Genomic DNA, 12,335 nt, shown 5'->3' with positions numbered 1-12,335 from the left:
ATACAAACAAGGTTCCTGCCCCCCAGTCCTGATCAGCATACGGAAAAATGCTCCTTGTCTTACATTCACATACAAGGAAACAGATATTTCAACGGAAAGGTCTAGAGTTCTGAAAGATGGGGGGAAGGGGTGATGATGGTGAGCTGCATCATCACACAAAACACATTTTTCTCCACTTAAAAATAAATGAGACACTTTACTGATATGCTAGGGGCCCTCGGATGTATTTATTCAGTTTAAAATTAAAGAAAAACAAATAAAACTTCATTGGAATGAATTAAAAACAAATCTGCAGGGCTGTGAAATAGGGGATTTATTACCTGGAACAGCTTTAAATATAGCAGAATTGCAAAAGAAAGGATAGCTTGATTGGTGAAACATCAAAACTATTAAAAAGGAGAGAGGGCTTTTAACACCTGTTGAATGAAGGGTTTAGAAGGGATCTGGTAGATAATGATGAGCCATAAACCCAACAGACTCCCTCAGTACTGCCACACTAGAAATGCTGCTACCACTGCCAGGCAGTTGGTTTTAAACTCTGGGTGGAGCAAGAATCAAAGTTGGGGGTAAGCGCACCAGTGCTCCCCCACCTCAGATCCACCCCTGAGTATTTTCTAAGGGAAGGGGGGTGGAGAGGGAGGAAACCTGTGCTACCAGGTTTTTAAACAAGGAGTGGGAAAACTACAAGTAGATAAGGAGGAACTAAGTGCAGATTAGGGCTACCCAACCTTTTATGCTCTCAACTACAATGGGCAAGAAAGCAATTAAGGTCCATGCATGGCTTCACTGGATACTGCTATTCAAAAGATTCCAATCCCCAAATCACCCGTGTAGGGTGTGTGCTTAAAGAGGTTGGAACCACAGACAGCGCACACAAAACGGGAGCTGTGTGAATCCAGTTTGGCACTCTAGGTTTTCCATGATTTTTCAGTAATTTATACATCACTTCATGTAGTGACAAGGTAACAAAAACAACTTTTGTTTCTATAGTTGCCTGAATAATATTAAAAAAAAACCCCAAACCTAAAAAATTAAAAAAAAAAAATCAAACTTATTAACAAATGATCTTTTTGAAAAATAAGCTTATATAAGACAGTGGTTCTCAACCTTTTCAGGGCACACCTCTATAAGTGTGTTTAATTTTGGCAGGGCTCTTAGTTGTAACCATGCTGATCTAAGGATATAGGCAGGCAAGGTGCTTTGGGTAGATGTGATATATAAATATTTAGTTGGTCTAATAAAAGATATCACATCTACCCAAAGAACCTTGCCTGCCTTTAATTTTGGCAAGCACCCTGGTTGAAACCCACCACTGGACTGCCTCAGCTTAGCTCAGCAGTTTTCAACTAAGGTGCTGCCACCACAACTGGGTGGAACTAGCCCGTATGCCTCATGAAGCCAAACCAGAAATGCCTATGGCAAGAGCATGCACTCCCGCTTGCATTAAGGTTATCTGATAAACCTAAAGGAAGCAGGAACACCCAACCTTGCTGCAGCACTTCTCAGTCCAACCCCCAACCTTTCTCCTGGGAACAAAGGCACACAGAACAGCTGCATCTGCTCTGTGAGACCATTTCCTTGACAAGCATTTATAGTTGGACCAAGAAAGGTTGCAGCAAGAGTGCAGGCTCTTGCCACAGCCCTTCCCAGTCTGGATCCATACAAGCCACTTGGGGCAATTTTGCCCAGTTTCAGCACTGGTACTTACACTATGGCAGCCCAGTTAAGAACCAAGACACCTAAACCGAGCTGTAGATTCTGAAAGCTAGGGTACTAGAGACATTAATGGCTTTAAGGGAAGATCAAAAATAAAAAAACAGCAGCATAAAAGTCTCGTCTGCGCAACAGTGACTCCAATATCCATGGATAAACAGTGCCCTAAGGAAGCAGCTAAGAACTAATACAAACAAGAGGAGAGCTGAATGCTCTTAGGGTCCTAATTCTTCAAAACACTTTTGAAAGGAGTTCTATGGAAATAATTCATTGGAGTTAGTCATGCACAGTTACTTACATTCATAGCCAAAGATTGGAATGCAAGAGGCACAGTGGCAGAAGTATTTTTTCTATAAAAGATTTACTTTAAAAAAAACCCCACACGAAAATGGACATTTTTCATTTTATATAATGTTTATCTTTGACTTAAAATACAAACGAAATATTACTTTAAGTATATAGCACCATTATACATTCAGATTTTTTAAACAACATTGCAGTATTTATTGATCAAATTACTAGGAATACCGTTAACCTACATAGATTCAAAATTTTCACCTTAATTTTCCAGCTATTTTTCAAAATGACTAAAAAAAAATTATCCACATTGCAGATTCATCACATAAGGTTAAAGTGACCCTGTAGGTTCAGTTTTGACAAAAGTTTTAAGTTTTAGTATGAATAAGCTTTTATAAAGCACATGATCAAAAGAAAAGTTTTGGAGAGGTTACTGTTTTTAATTCTCTCCCCCCTCCCACACACACACCTTGAAATTAGAAATATACTATGTGATATACAATAATAGTAACTACATATAATAAGAATGATTGCAAAAACACCATGATATTTAAAAACAAACCTCTCTCTGGATTTTTAAAAACCCTGACAGTGCTCTTTTAACCAATTGGCTTGAAATCAAACACAGAAACATACATAAGGCCTATCTGATACATGAGTGCACAGGCATGTGCATGCACACACACACACACCCCCAAAACTGTATTCTATATACAACTCATGAACAAAATGTGTGATTATGAGTTTGCTAATGTTCAAATTTCAATGACTGAGACTCATGTTATTTACCCAAATTTCTGTTTATGTATGCAGTGCTCTTCTAACAGACATGACCATATGCAGTAGCTAAGCAACTTCATCTCATAATGACTTACTCTATTTTAAATGCATGTTCTTACTATTATACATTTACAGCTTGCTTGTCTTGACAAAAGTGATTTAATAAAACCAACTATTCAAGGAAAAAAATGCTAAACAAAATCTTTTAAAAAAAGAAACAAACTAAAACTATTTTCTACATTTTTTTTTTACAATAAAGCAGAACTTAAGGTTAAATATGAGGTAATGATCAATATATGAGAAAAATAGATTAATTGTGTTAACATATGCTATAGCACCATCTACTGTTTCATCTCTGCCACTTTGTAAAAGAACAAAATATGTTTAAAGGTCAGAGCAGTCAGAACATGAAAATAAAGTAAGAAAAGATTTATAAAACTCAGTTATATTTGGATACTTATTTTTTTCTACCTAAAATATGCCTGGGATTTATTGTTATAGTTACATAATATGCTAATGCCTATTTGCAAACGACACCGCATATTGATTCCACAGTGAAAGACTGTCAGGTTTGCTAGATGCAATAAATGTTATGCTTAGGGACTGGGTTTACTATAACAGTAAGCTATAAATTAGAATTTTTGTTCCCTTATTTTGCTCATCTAAGTTTGAAGTTATGAACAGAAAGAACTAATCAGAAAGGGAAGGAGAAATGATGCACTAACTGATCCATGGTAATTGTTGCATGTGTCCACACTATCCTATGATAAGCTGCTGCTGAATTAACAATTGATACTTCCCGCAGTTTAGCTTCCACTTACCACAGGATAGAGTGGATGGATAAAATAGTTAACAGGAGATTAGTTTAATGTGTACCAAGTTCCTTCCCACCCACATTTCCTTCTGCAATAAAATATAATTATTTAATGTGTCCATACCCTCAGTTAAACTAAATATAATAAAACAGTCTGGTAGTACATATTATAATCCATGTTATCGAAATAATTGTACGTGCTTGCAAAAAAAATTTTTTTTTAAATGAACAGCAACAGAGATATGCAACTGAGAGCATCAATTAAGGAACAGGGGGTGATTTGGGATTTTGTTCAAGTTTTTGTTTTTTTAACAATTTAGAGATCAGATCAGAATTCTCTTCCAGCAAGAGCTAAAAGATTGTTGAGTCTGGTGTGGGAACAAATTGAAAATTTATTTTAAAATATAGATGATGAATCTTCTTATAACATGTTTAAAGTGCACATAATGAAGGGTTGCAGGGCACTGCTAAAATTGATAAGGGAAGTCTGTTATTATTCATAATGTATTCAAAATTTTAAAGGCAAGTCAAGGCAGTTTCTTTTGCTGGAGTGAGGGCACACATGTAGAGGTGAAGTTGAAATGAAAACATCTAAACTTACGATACTATCTCACAATAGTATCTTTCCTAGATCTTGCTGGTACATATTTTAATGTTTTAGAGATTCGTTACAACTCACAACACCTGAGAACCATTAAAGTGAAGGTTCAATGAAAATAAAATAAAACAAAGCAACACATCCGCTAATATTTACATACATTATACTGTTACTTCACATGTGAATAAAAGCTAAAATATTTATGCCATTGGAAAAAAAATCATACACAGGCATATTACACATGCTTAAATTAAAAAGAAAAAGCGGTTGAAAGTGAAACAAAGTAACACAAAGACAGAAGAGTTTCAAAATAGCAAAACATTCAACTACCTGAATTGTAAGCAGAGTTTTCTATTGTTTCCTTACTACTGGAACACATCCGCTTACAAGTAACTTTAATTAACGTGAATTATTTTACTAAAAAAAAAAAAAAAAAAAAAGTTACCTGTCCCTTTGCTATCAGGTAAGCAACAATAGAAGTATGTCCAAACTGGGCAGCCAAGTGAATACAGCTACATCCTTCTCCATCAATTAGTGATGGATCAGCACCATATTTCATCAGTTGTACAACCATGGATAAGTGACCCTGTCTAAACATAAGAAGTGAACACAAAACGTACCTAGTTAATTATACACATAAAACCTGGTAACATATTTATTAAATGGATAATAAACTAGAGTTTAACATTTTTAGTTAACAATTATGTGTTTAATACTTCTAAACTGAAACGTAAGACAACAGTCCGTTTGAAAATGGTAATCACTTTGAGTCCAATTCTGCAAATATAAGACTAGCTTAACTCATAGGACCATCCTTCAGAAGTCATTAAACACAAATTAATATACTGTTCATGAGGGCCTCAGATGTGTTTCCAGGCAAAAGGCCTAAAAGCTTTCAAAACACAAGTGAACCAGTAATCTATTAACACACACTTCAATGGCTTTCCAGAGTCTATGTACTAAGCTAGTTAATTTAATTTTATTTAATTCAATTCTTCCAGAGCATGTGGATGTGTGGAACAACAATTTCTACTAAAATGTTGACAGAAAATAGGGAAAACAAGTAGGGTAGTTCTTGGGCTGAGCTTCCCCCTCTACTGCATTAAAAACTTCTATAAAATCATTTTAGCATAACGGCTGCTTGCAGGTAGAGGAAAACAAAACAAAAGCCTGTGCTTTACCAAAGCAACAGCACATTAGTTTGACCTGGGTCCATAACATCTGTATAGATCAGGTGCTTCAGCACTGAAGTGCGTGATCTATGCAGACACTGGGTAAACTGGGTCCTACTAATGCAGTGCCTGTTCCAAGCACATGCTGGTCTCAGCGCAGGAACATGCCAAGTTTAAAAGTAAAAGGTAATTTTTATGGAGGGTTTTTTAAACATCTATCAGCAGCCAATATGGCTAGGGCTACTCGTCATTTTGTTGATCATGCCAAATATACATAATTGTCAGAGAAGGCCCCTCAGGCTATCAGAATATGGCTTTGAACAATTAGCATTCAGTCAGATATTCTTTGAATCAAACTTGAAAAGCTGATTACTAATTCAAATGAAAAATTCCCTTCAGTAACCCCTGTATAGTTATGTGTTGTTAAATTCATTCTAACACTTAAATGTAGAGCCTAACAGATTGGTTTAATTAGTGGATTTTCTGCTTTAACATATCAAAATCACAGAGTCACAGAAACTTGGGGTTGGACAGGACCTCAGGAGGTCATCTAGTCCAACACCCTGCTCAAAGCTGGACCATCCCCAACTAAATCAGGCTTTGTCTACCCAGGTCTTAAAAACCTCCAAGGATGGAGCTTCGACAACCTCTCTGGGTAACCTGTTCCAATGCTTTCTTACCTGCAAATGTTTTTCCTGATATCTAACCTAAGCCTCCCTTGCTGCAACTTGAGGTCATTGTCCCTTGTTCTGTCATCTGCCACCACTGAGAACAGTCTAGCACCATCCTCTTTGGAACCACCCTTCAGGTAATTGAAGGCTGCTATCAAGTCCCCTCTCAGCCTTCTCTTCCCTAGACTAAACAAGCCCAGTTCCCTCAGCCTTTCTTCAGAAGTCACGTGCCCTAGCCTTCTAACCATTTTTGTTGCCCTCCAGTGGGCTCTCTCCAATTTGTCCACATCCTTTCTATAGTGAGGGTCCCAAAACTAGACACAGTACTCAAGATGTGGTCTCAATATTGCCAAATAGAAGGAATAATCATTTCCCTTAATCTGCTGGCAATGCTTCTACTAAGCTGTTAGTTTCCTTCGTAACAAGGGCACACTGTTGGCTCATCTTCAGCTTATTGTCCACTGTAACCCTCAGGGCCTATTCTGCAGAGCTGCTGCTAAGCCAGGTGGTCCCCAGTCTATACTGATGCATAGGATTGTTCCATCCTAAGTGCAGGACTTTGCACTTTTCCTTACTGAACTCATGAGATTTTTTAGTCCAGTCCTCCAATTTGTCTAGGTCTCTCTAGATCCTAGCTTTACCTTCCAATATATCTACTACTCCCCAATCTGGGTGTCATTTGCAAACTTGGAATCCACTCCATCCCATCTTCAAGATAGTTGATGAAGATTTTGAACAAAACTGGCCCCAGGACCAACTCCTGGGGCACTCCACTTGATACTGGCTGCCAACTAGACATCAAGCCATTGATTGAGCCTGACAATCCAGTCAGTTTTCTATGCATCTTACAATCCTCTCATCCAACCTGGACTTCTTTAGTTTGCTTGTGATAATGTTGTGGGAGAACAGTATCCAAAGCTTTGCTGAAGTTAAAGTATATCATGTCCACTGCTTTCCCAGCATCCACAGAGCAAGTCATCTTGTCACACAAGACAATCAGGTGGGTCAGGCATGACTTCCTCTTGGTGAACACATGCTGACTGTTCCTAATCACGTTCTCCTCCTCCAAGTTCTTAGAAATGGATTCCTTGAGGACTTCCTCCATGATTTTTCCAGGGACTAAGTGAGGTGAGGCTGACTCATCTGTAGCTCTCCAGGTCCTCTTTCTTCCTTTTTCCAAGATGGGCATTATATTTGCCCTTTTCCAAATGTATGGGACTTCTTCCAGTCACTATGAGTTTTCAAAGTTAATAGCCGGAGGCTCTGCAATCACATCGGCCAACTCCCTCAGCTCCTTTGGGTGCAGTGTGTCCAGCCCCATGTCCAACTTCTCTAAACAGTCCCTAACCTGTTCTTTTGCCATTGCTGCTCACCTCCTCCCCAAACGCTGCTGTCAAGTGCAGGAGACTGGGAGCTGACCCTGCATGAGAAGACTGATTCAAAAAAGTCATTTTCCACAACAACAGTGTTTTCCACAATATCGGTCACTAGGTTGCCTCTCCCATTCATTAAGGGACCCACACTTTCCCTGATCTTCCTCTTGTTTCCCTTTCCTGTCCCTTGTATTACCCTCCCAGCAGACATCAGGGTAACTGAAATCCACCACAAGAACCAGGGCCCGTGATCAGGAATCTTCCACTAGCTGTTTACAGAAAACCTCATCCACCTCATGCTCCTGGTCTGGCGGCCTATTGCAGACACGTACCATGACATCACCCTGGTTGCACTCTCCCCCTGTCCCTAACCCAGAGACTTTCAACAGGCCTATCTCCAGTTTCATACTGTATCTCCAAGTAATCATAGTTTTTCTTTTTTTTTTATATAAAGTGGTATTCCTCCTCTTCTCCCCTGCCTGTCCTTTCTGAACAGTTTACACTAAGGATGGGCAATAATTTCAGCTGGAGGGCCACTTAAAGAGTTTTGGTGAGCTGTTGAGGGCCACAAGGGTAGCTTGCCCCTTGACAGATTCCCCGGCCCCAGTCACCATCTTAGGACCAGAAGTCCCTCCCCTTGCCCCCAGAAGTACTCTGGGGGGGGGGGGGGGGATGGGTTGTCACCTTGGAACAGGACCCCCCCCCAAAAAAAAAAAAGTCACATACTGCAAGTCAAACGTCTACTATAACATTTTAATTTTATTTAAAAAATATATTTTTGTCCTGATTTAAGTGTTTGTGTATATAGAGGTGATTGAATAATAGCTCAAAAATTAATTCTTACTCTTGTACATTGTGTGTGGGGGGGGGTGTATGAGGTGTGGTTGGGGGGGCGGTGTGCATGGTGGGGTGTGGGATGTGGATGGGTGTGTGTGGAGGATTTGTCTTTGTGACGGGTACGCACGTGTGAGGAGGCTGTGGAGCAGGGTGTAGGGGCATGTGACCCCACCCCACACCCCTCCCACCCCCTGGTGCAGAGAGCCCTTATCACAGCAGCAGCAGCAGCAAGTGGTGGGCCATTAGGCTGCTCATTGCCTGCGCAGGCACATCTGCCCAGTGGCACATGGCTCCAATCAGTTCCGAAAGCTGCACGTGGCAGGAAGAAACAGAACCAGGCCAGCCAAACTATCACACAGGGTGCCCCATAGCTCACGTGCAGCTCCCAGGACTTGTGCACTGTCAGGTGGAAGCCCCACATGATCGAGTCTTATTTGACCTGGAGGGATGTGGGCAGTGGGGTCCCCCAGGGCTCAGTCCTCGGGCCTGCACTGTTCAACATCTTCATCAGCGACTTGGACAAAGGAGTAAAAAGCACCCTGTTCAAATCTGCAGACGACACTAAGATGTGGGGAGAAGTGGGCATGCTTGAAGGGAGGAATAGGCTGCAATAGGACCTAGACAGGTTACAGGGGTGGGCAGATGAGAACAGGATGGGTTTCAACACTGACAAGTGCAAGGTGCTGCACCTGGGGAGGAAGAACCAGCAGCATACCTACAGGCTGGGGAACTCCCCTACTCATCAGTGCAGAGGCAGAAAAGGAACTTGAAATCAATATTGATGCCAAAATGAACATGGGCCGACAGTGTGGGGACACGGTCAGGAAGGCCAACCGTACCTTGTCATGCATCCACAGATGCATCACAAGCAGGTCCAAGGAGGTGATCCTCCCCCTCTATGTGACATTGGTCAGGCCACAGTTGAAGTACTGCATCCAGTTCTGGGCGCTGCACTTCAGGAGGGATGTGGACAACATGGAGAAGGTCCAGAGGAGGGCCACCCGCATGATCAGGGGGCAGTAGGGCAGGCCCTACTAGGAGAGGCTAAGGGACCTGAACCTGTTCAGCCTCCACAAGAGAAGGCTGAGGGGGGATCTAGTGGCTGTTTACAAACTAGTCAGGGGGGACCAACAGGCATTGGAGGAGTCCCTGTTCCCCTCAGCACTACCAGGAATGACTAGAAATAATGGTCACAAGCTGGCAGAGGGTAGATTCAGACTAGATATCAGGAGGCACTACTTCATAGTCAGGGCGGCTAGGATCTGGAACCAACTTCCAAGAGAAGTGGTGCTGGTTCTTACTCTGGGGGTCTTTAAGAGGAGGCTGGATGAACACCTTATTGGGGTCGTCTAACCCTAGTACTCTTTCTTGCCATAGCAGGGGGTCAGACTTGATGATCTGCTCAAGTCCCTTCCAACCCTACCAACTATGATACTATAAGTCTGGCCCTGCTCCCTGCCACCACATGCAGATCGTGGGACTCCATCAGGAAGCAGGCAGTGAGACACCTTGCCATTTCTGGGGGAGTCCCAGAAGCTGCATGTGGCAGCAGGAAGCAGAGAAAGCAGCCGGTTCCATTGCAGTGGACTTCCCCTCAGTGGCGTGCGAGTCCTGTGAGCTGCACATGAGTCACGGGGAGCCCCGCACAATGGAACTGGGCTGACCCAGGCTCCACGCTCCTGTGGCCCTGCTGGGCATGAACTCTGGGCTCTGCGCTCCCACCAGCCCCAGCTGCACACTCCGTGCTCTGACCCAACTGCAGCTCCCCCCACCTGCCACTGCTTCCCTACCTGCCGCCCAGAGTGAGCGCTGCAGCAAGGACATGGAGGAGGAGCTGCTGGAGGCCAGAGAAACCAAGCGGGTCCTCTGGCGGCTGCAGCAGTGGCCCCGCCTGGAAGCTGTGCGCGCTGGCTGGGGCTGGAGCCCTCACAGGCATAAGGGTGGGAGCAAAGTGAGTTGTCTGGGAGCAGTCCAATTAATTGGTAGGTGCTTGTGGGCCAGATGAAATTGCCTCACAGGTCGGATCCAGCCCGCGGCCTGTATTTTGTCTGCCTCTGGTTTACATCCATCCATGACAGTATTCCAGTCACGTGAGGTATCCCACTAAGTCTCTGTTATTCCAATCACATCACAGTTCTGTGACACTGCAATGATTTCAAATTCTTCCTGCTCTTTTTCCAGTCTCTCTGTGCATTCATGTACAGACACATCAGGAAACTTGCCGATTGCCTTACTCTCCCAAGAAGAATGAGAAGACAGCACACATTGCCACCTCCTGCTTGTGCTTCTTCCAGGTCACCTGCTTCCCACCGAACTCGGGGCTTTGGTCTCTATCCCCCTGATACATTTATGAAAAATAAACTTATTTAAATCTTTCAGAAGCCAATATTCTGAGCCTCTTTTGCAGTGCTTAATTATAAATATTTGTAGACATTCTTCTTTCCCCGTTCATTTCTGCCTATAGGGGATGTACTTTACCTAAACAAAAAAAAATCACCGAAGAAAAGTAAACTGCTTCCTCAATACCATCCTCAGATAGGTATTCACCCCCTCAAGTCTTTGACGAGTTCCCAATTATGGATCAGATTTCTTCCTTTGTTTGAAAATGATTTTTGATAATTCCCTGAACCTAATAGCTCTCTGTGGACCGCATCACATGCAAACCTTTTTTTTGAGTCACGCAGTCTCCATGTTGCTAAACATGCTAGATAAACAAGAGAGATCCCAAAAGCAGGATTAAAACAGCCACCAGGTGACCAATAACTCCAATCTTGATGTAATACATCTATCTTTTCTCAGTGATTACTCTCTTTTGTAGCTAAAACTGACAGCCTGATCAGAAGAGCCCATATCCTTAGACACCAATCAATCATATATGATTCATTCTTATTTGCAACCAAATGTCTAAATATCATTCTGAAGTGGAAATTTGCAATAATTAATAGACTGTTAAAATATACACAAAACAAGTACAGGAGTAAAGAAAATCTAGAATTTGGCTCCCCACCTCGTTGCCCAATGAAGAGGGGTGGAATTTAAATCTCCTCCCAGCTGATCGACAATGGCACCCTTGGATATGTAATATCTGAAAACAGAATGAAAAGCACAATTTTAGTCCAGATAGTGCCAATTAAAATTATTCTCATGAAAGAAATGACAGGATTTACTTGAAAATGTATAAGGTATAGGTAAATTCAATTTTCCATTTTTTAAAAGCTGGTTTTAAAACAGGTTTGCCAGCTTAGGCAGAAGTTTACATTTGACCATGAAAGAAAGGCGCGCAGAATTTTGGCAAAGGTAAAATACAATTTTACACAATTTAACTTGTAGCACATGTTATCACTGGAATGTCTCCACTGAAATCATAATTCCAAGAATTAATGTTTTTGTTATGCTTTTAACGAGTGCAAAGATTTTACATGCTTCTCAATTACAGTTGTTAGGCAAAGACAAAAACATAAGATACTTTAAAAATGACTGGATAGAAATTAAATTTTCTAAAAAACATTTTTAAGCAGACCAACCACCTGTAGGACAAAAATGAATTATCCATATCTAATCTGTAGTAATTCATATTTATAACCACATGTAGTTTTTGTGAGCTGAGATAATTGTTTTTCTTACTGGAGAACAGTTTTCCCTGAGTGATCAAGTTGGTGAGAAACGCTATTTTTTCCTTTGAGTAACAAAGCACCTAACAGTAAAAAGCAACCATTTTTTACATGTTAATTTTGTCAAAAGTCTTATGATGGTATAATGTTTTCAGTGCAGATTAACAGAAACACCTGTTACAACTGAAGTTGAGCCTTTGGTCATAAGCATATGAACAGGTAAACTTGTGACAGGATGCCCTGATCTAATAAGGATGGATTAATCAGGGGCACATCTGCCAATTTTTTATTTTTTATGAACACAGCTTACTCCTTTTTAAGCAGCTATCATGGTGCTGGTTGCTCCAGGGTTTATGCTTTCATCATCACCCCTCTATTAAATGTGTCCATAGCCTTACATGAAAGATTTGGTCACAGACAGATTTCAGGTACCCTAAAATTTAGGTGTTCAGATCTGAGCAAATTACTA

The 12,335-nt window shown here is 41.4% G+C and overlaps 1 protein-coding gene across 1 annotated transcript in view; it reads right to left on the bottom strand.

The window, feature by feature from the left end:
- ZDHHC17 (zinc finger DHHC-type palmitoyltransferase 17) overlaps positions 1-12,335 on the bottom strand; it is a 145,434-nt gene that overhangs the window by 55,739 nt on the left and 77,360 nt on the right. The window contains exons 4-5 of the mRNA XM_014595854.3: positions 11,263-11,340; positions 4,648-4,792 (exon numbers count right to left, since the gene is read on the bottom strand). Coding sequence (XP_014451340.1) covers positions 4,648-4,792; positions 11,263-11,340 — 223 coding nt within the window. The remainder of the gene's footprint in view (positions 1-4,647; positions 4,793-11,262; positions 11,341-12,335) is intronic.

Source organism: Alligator mississippiensis, chromosome 4, assembly GCF_030867095.1.
Source record: "Alligator mississippiensis isolate rAllMis1 chromosome 4, rAllMis1, whole genome shotgun sequence".
In the NCBI taxonomy this organism is placed as follows: Eukaryota; Metazoa; Chordata; order Crocodylia; family Alligatoridae; genus Alligator; species Alligator mississippiensis.
Note: the sequence above shows the minus strand (reverse complement) of the source record. Positions and strands in the feature narration are given on the sequence as shown.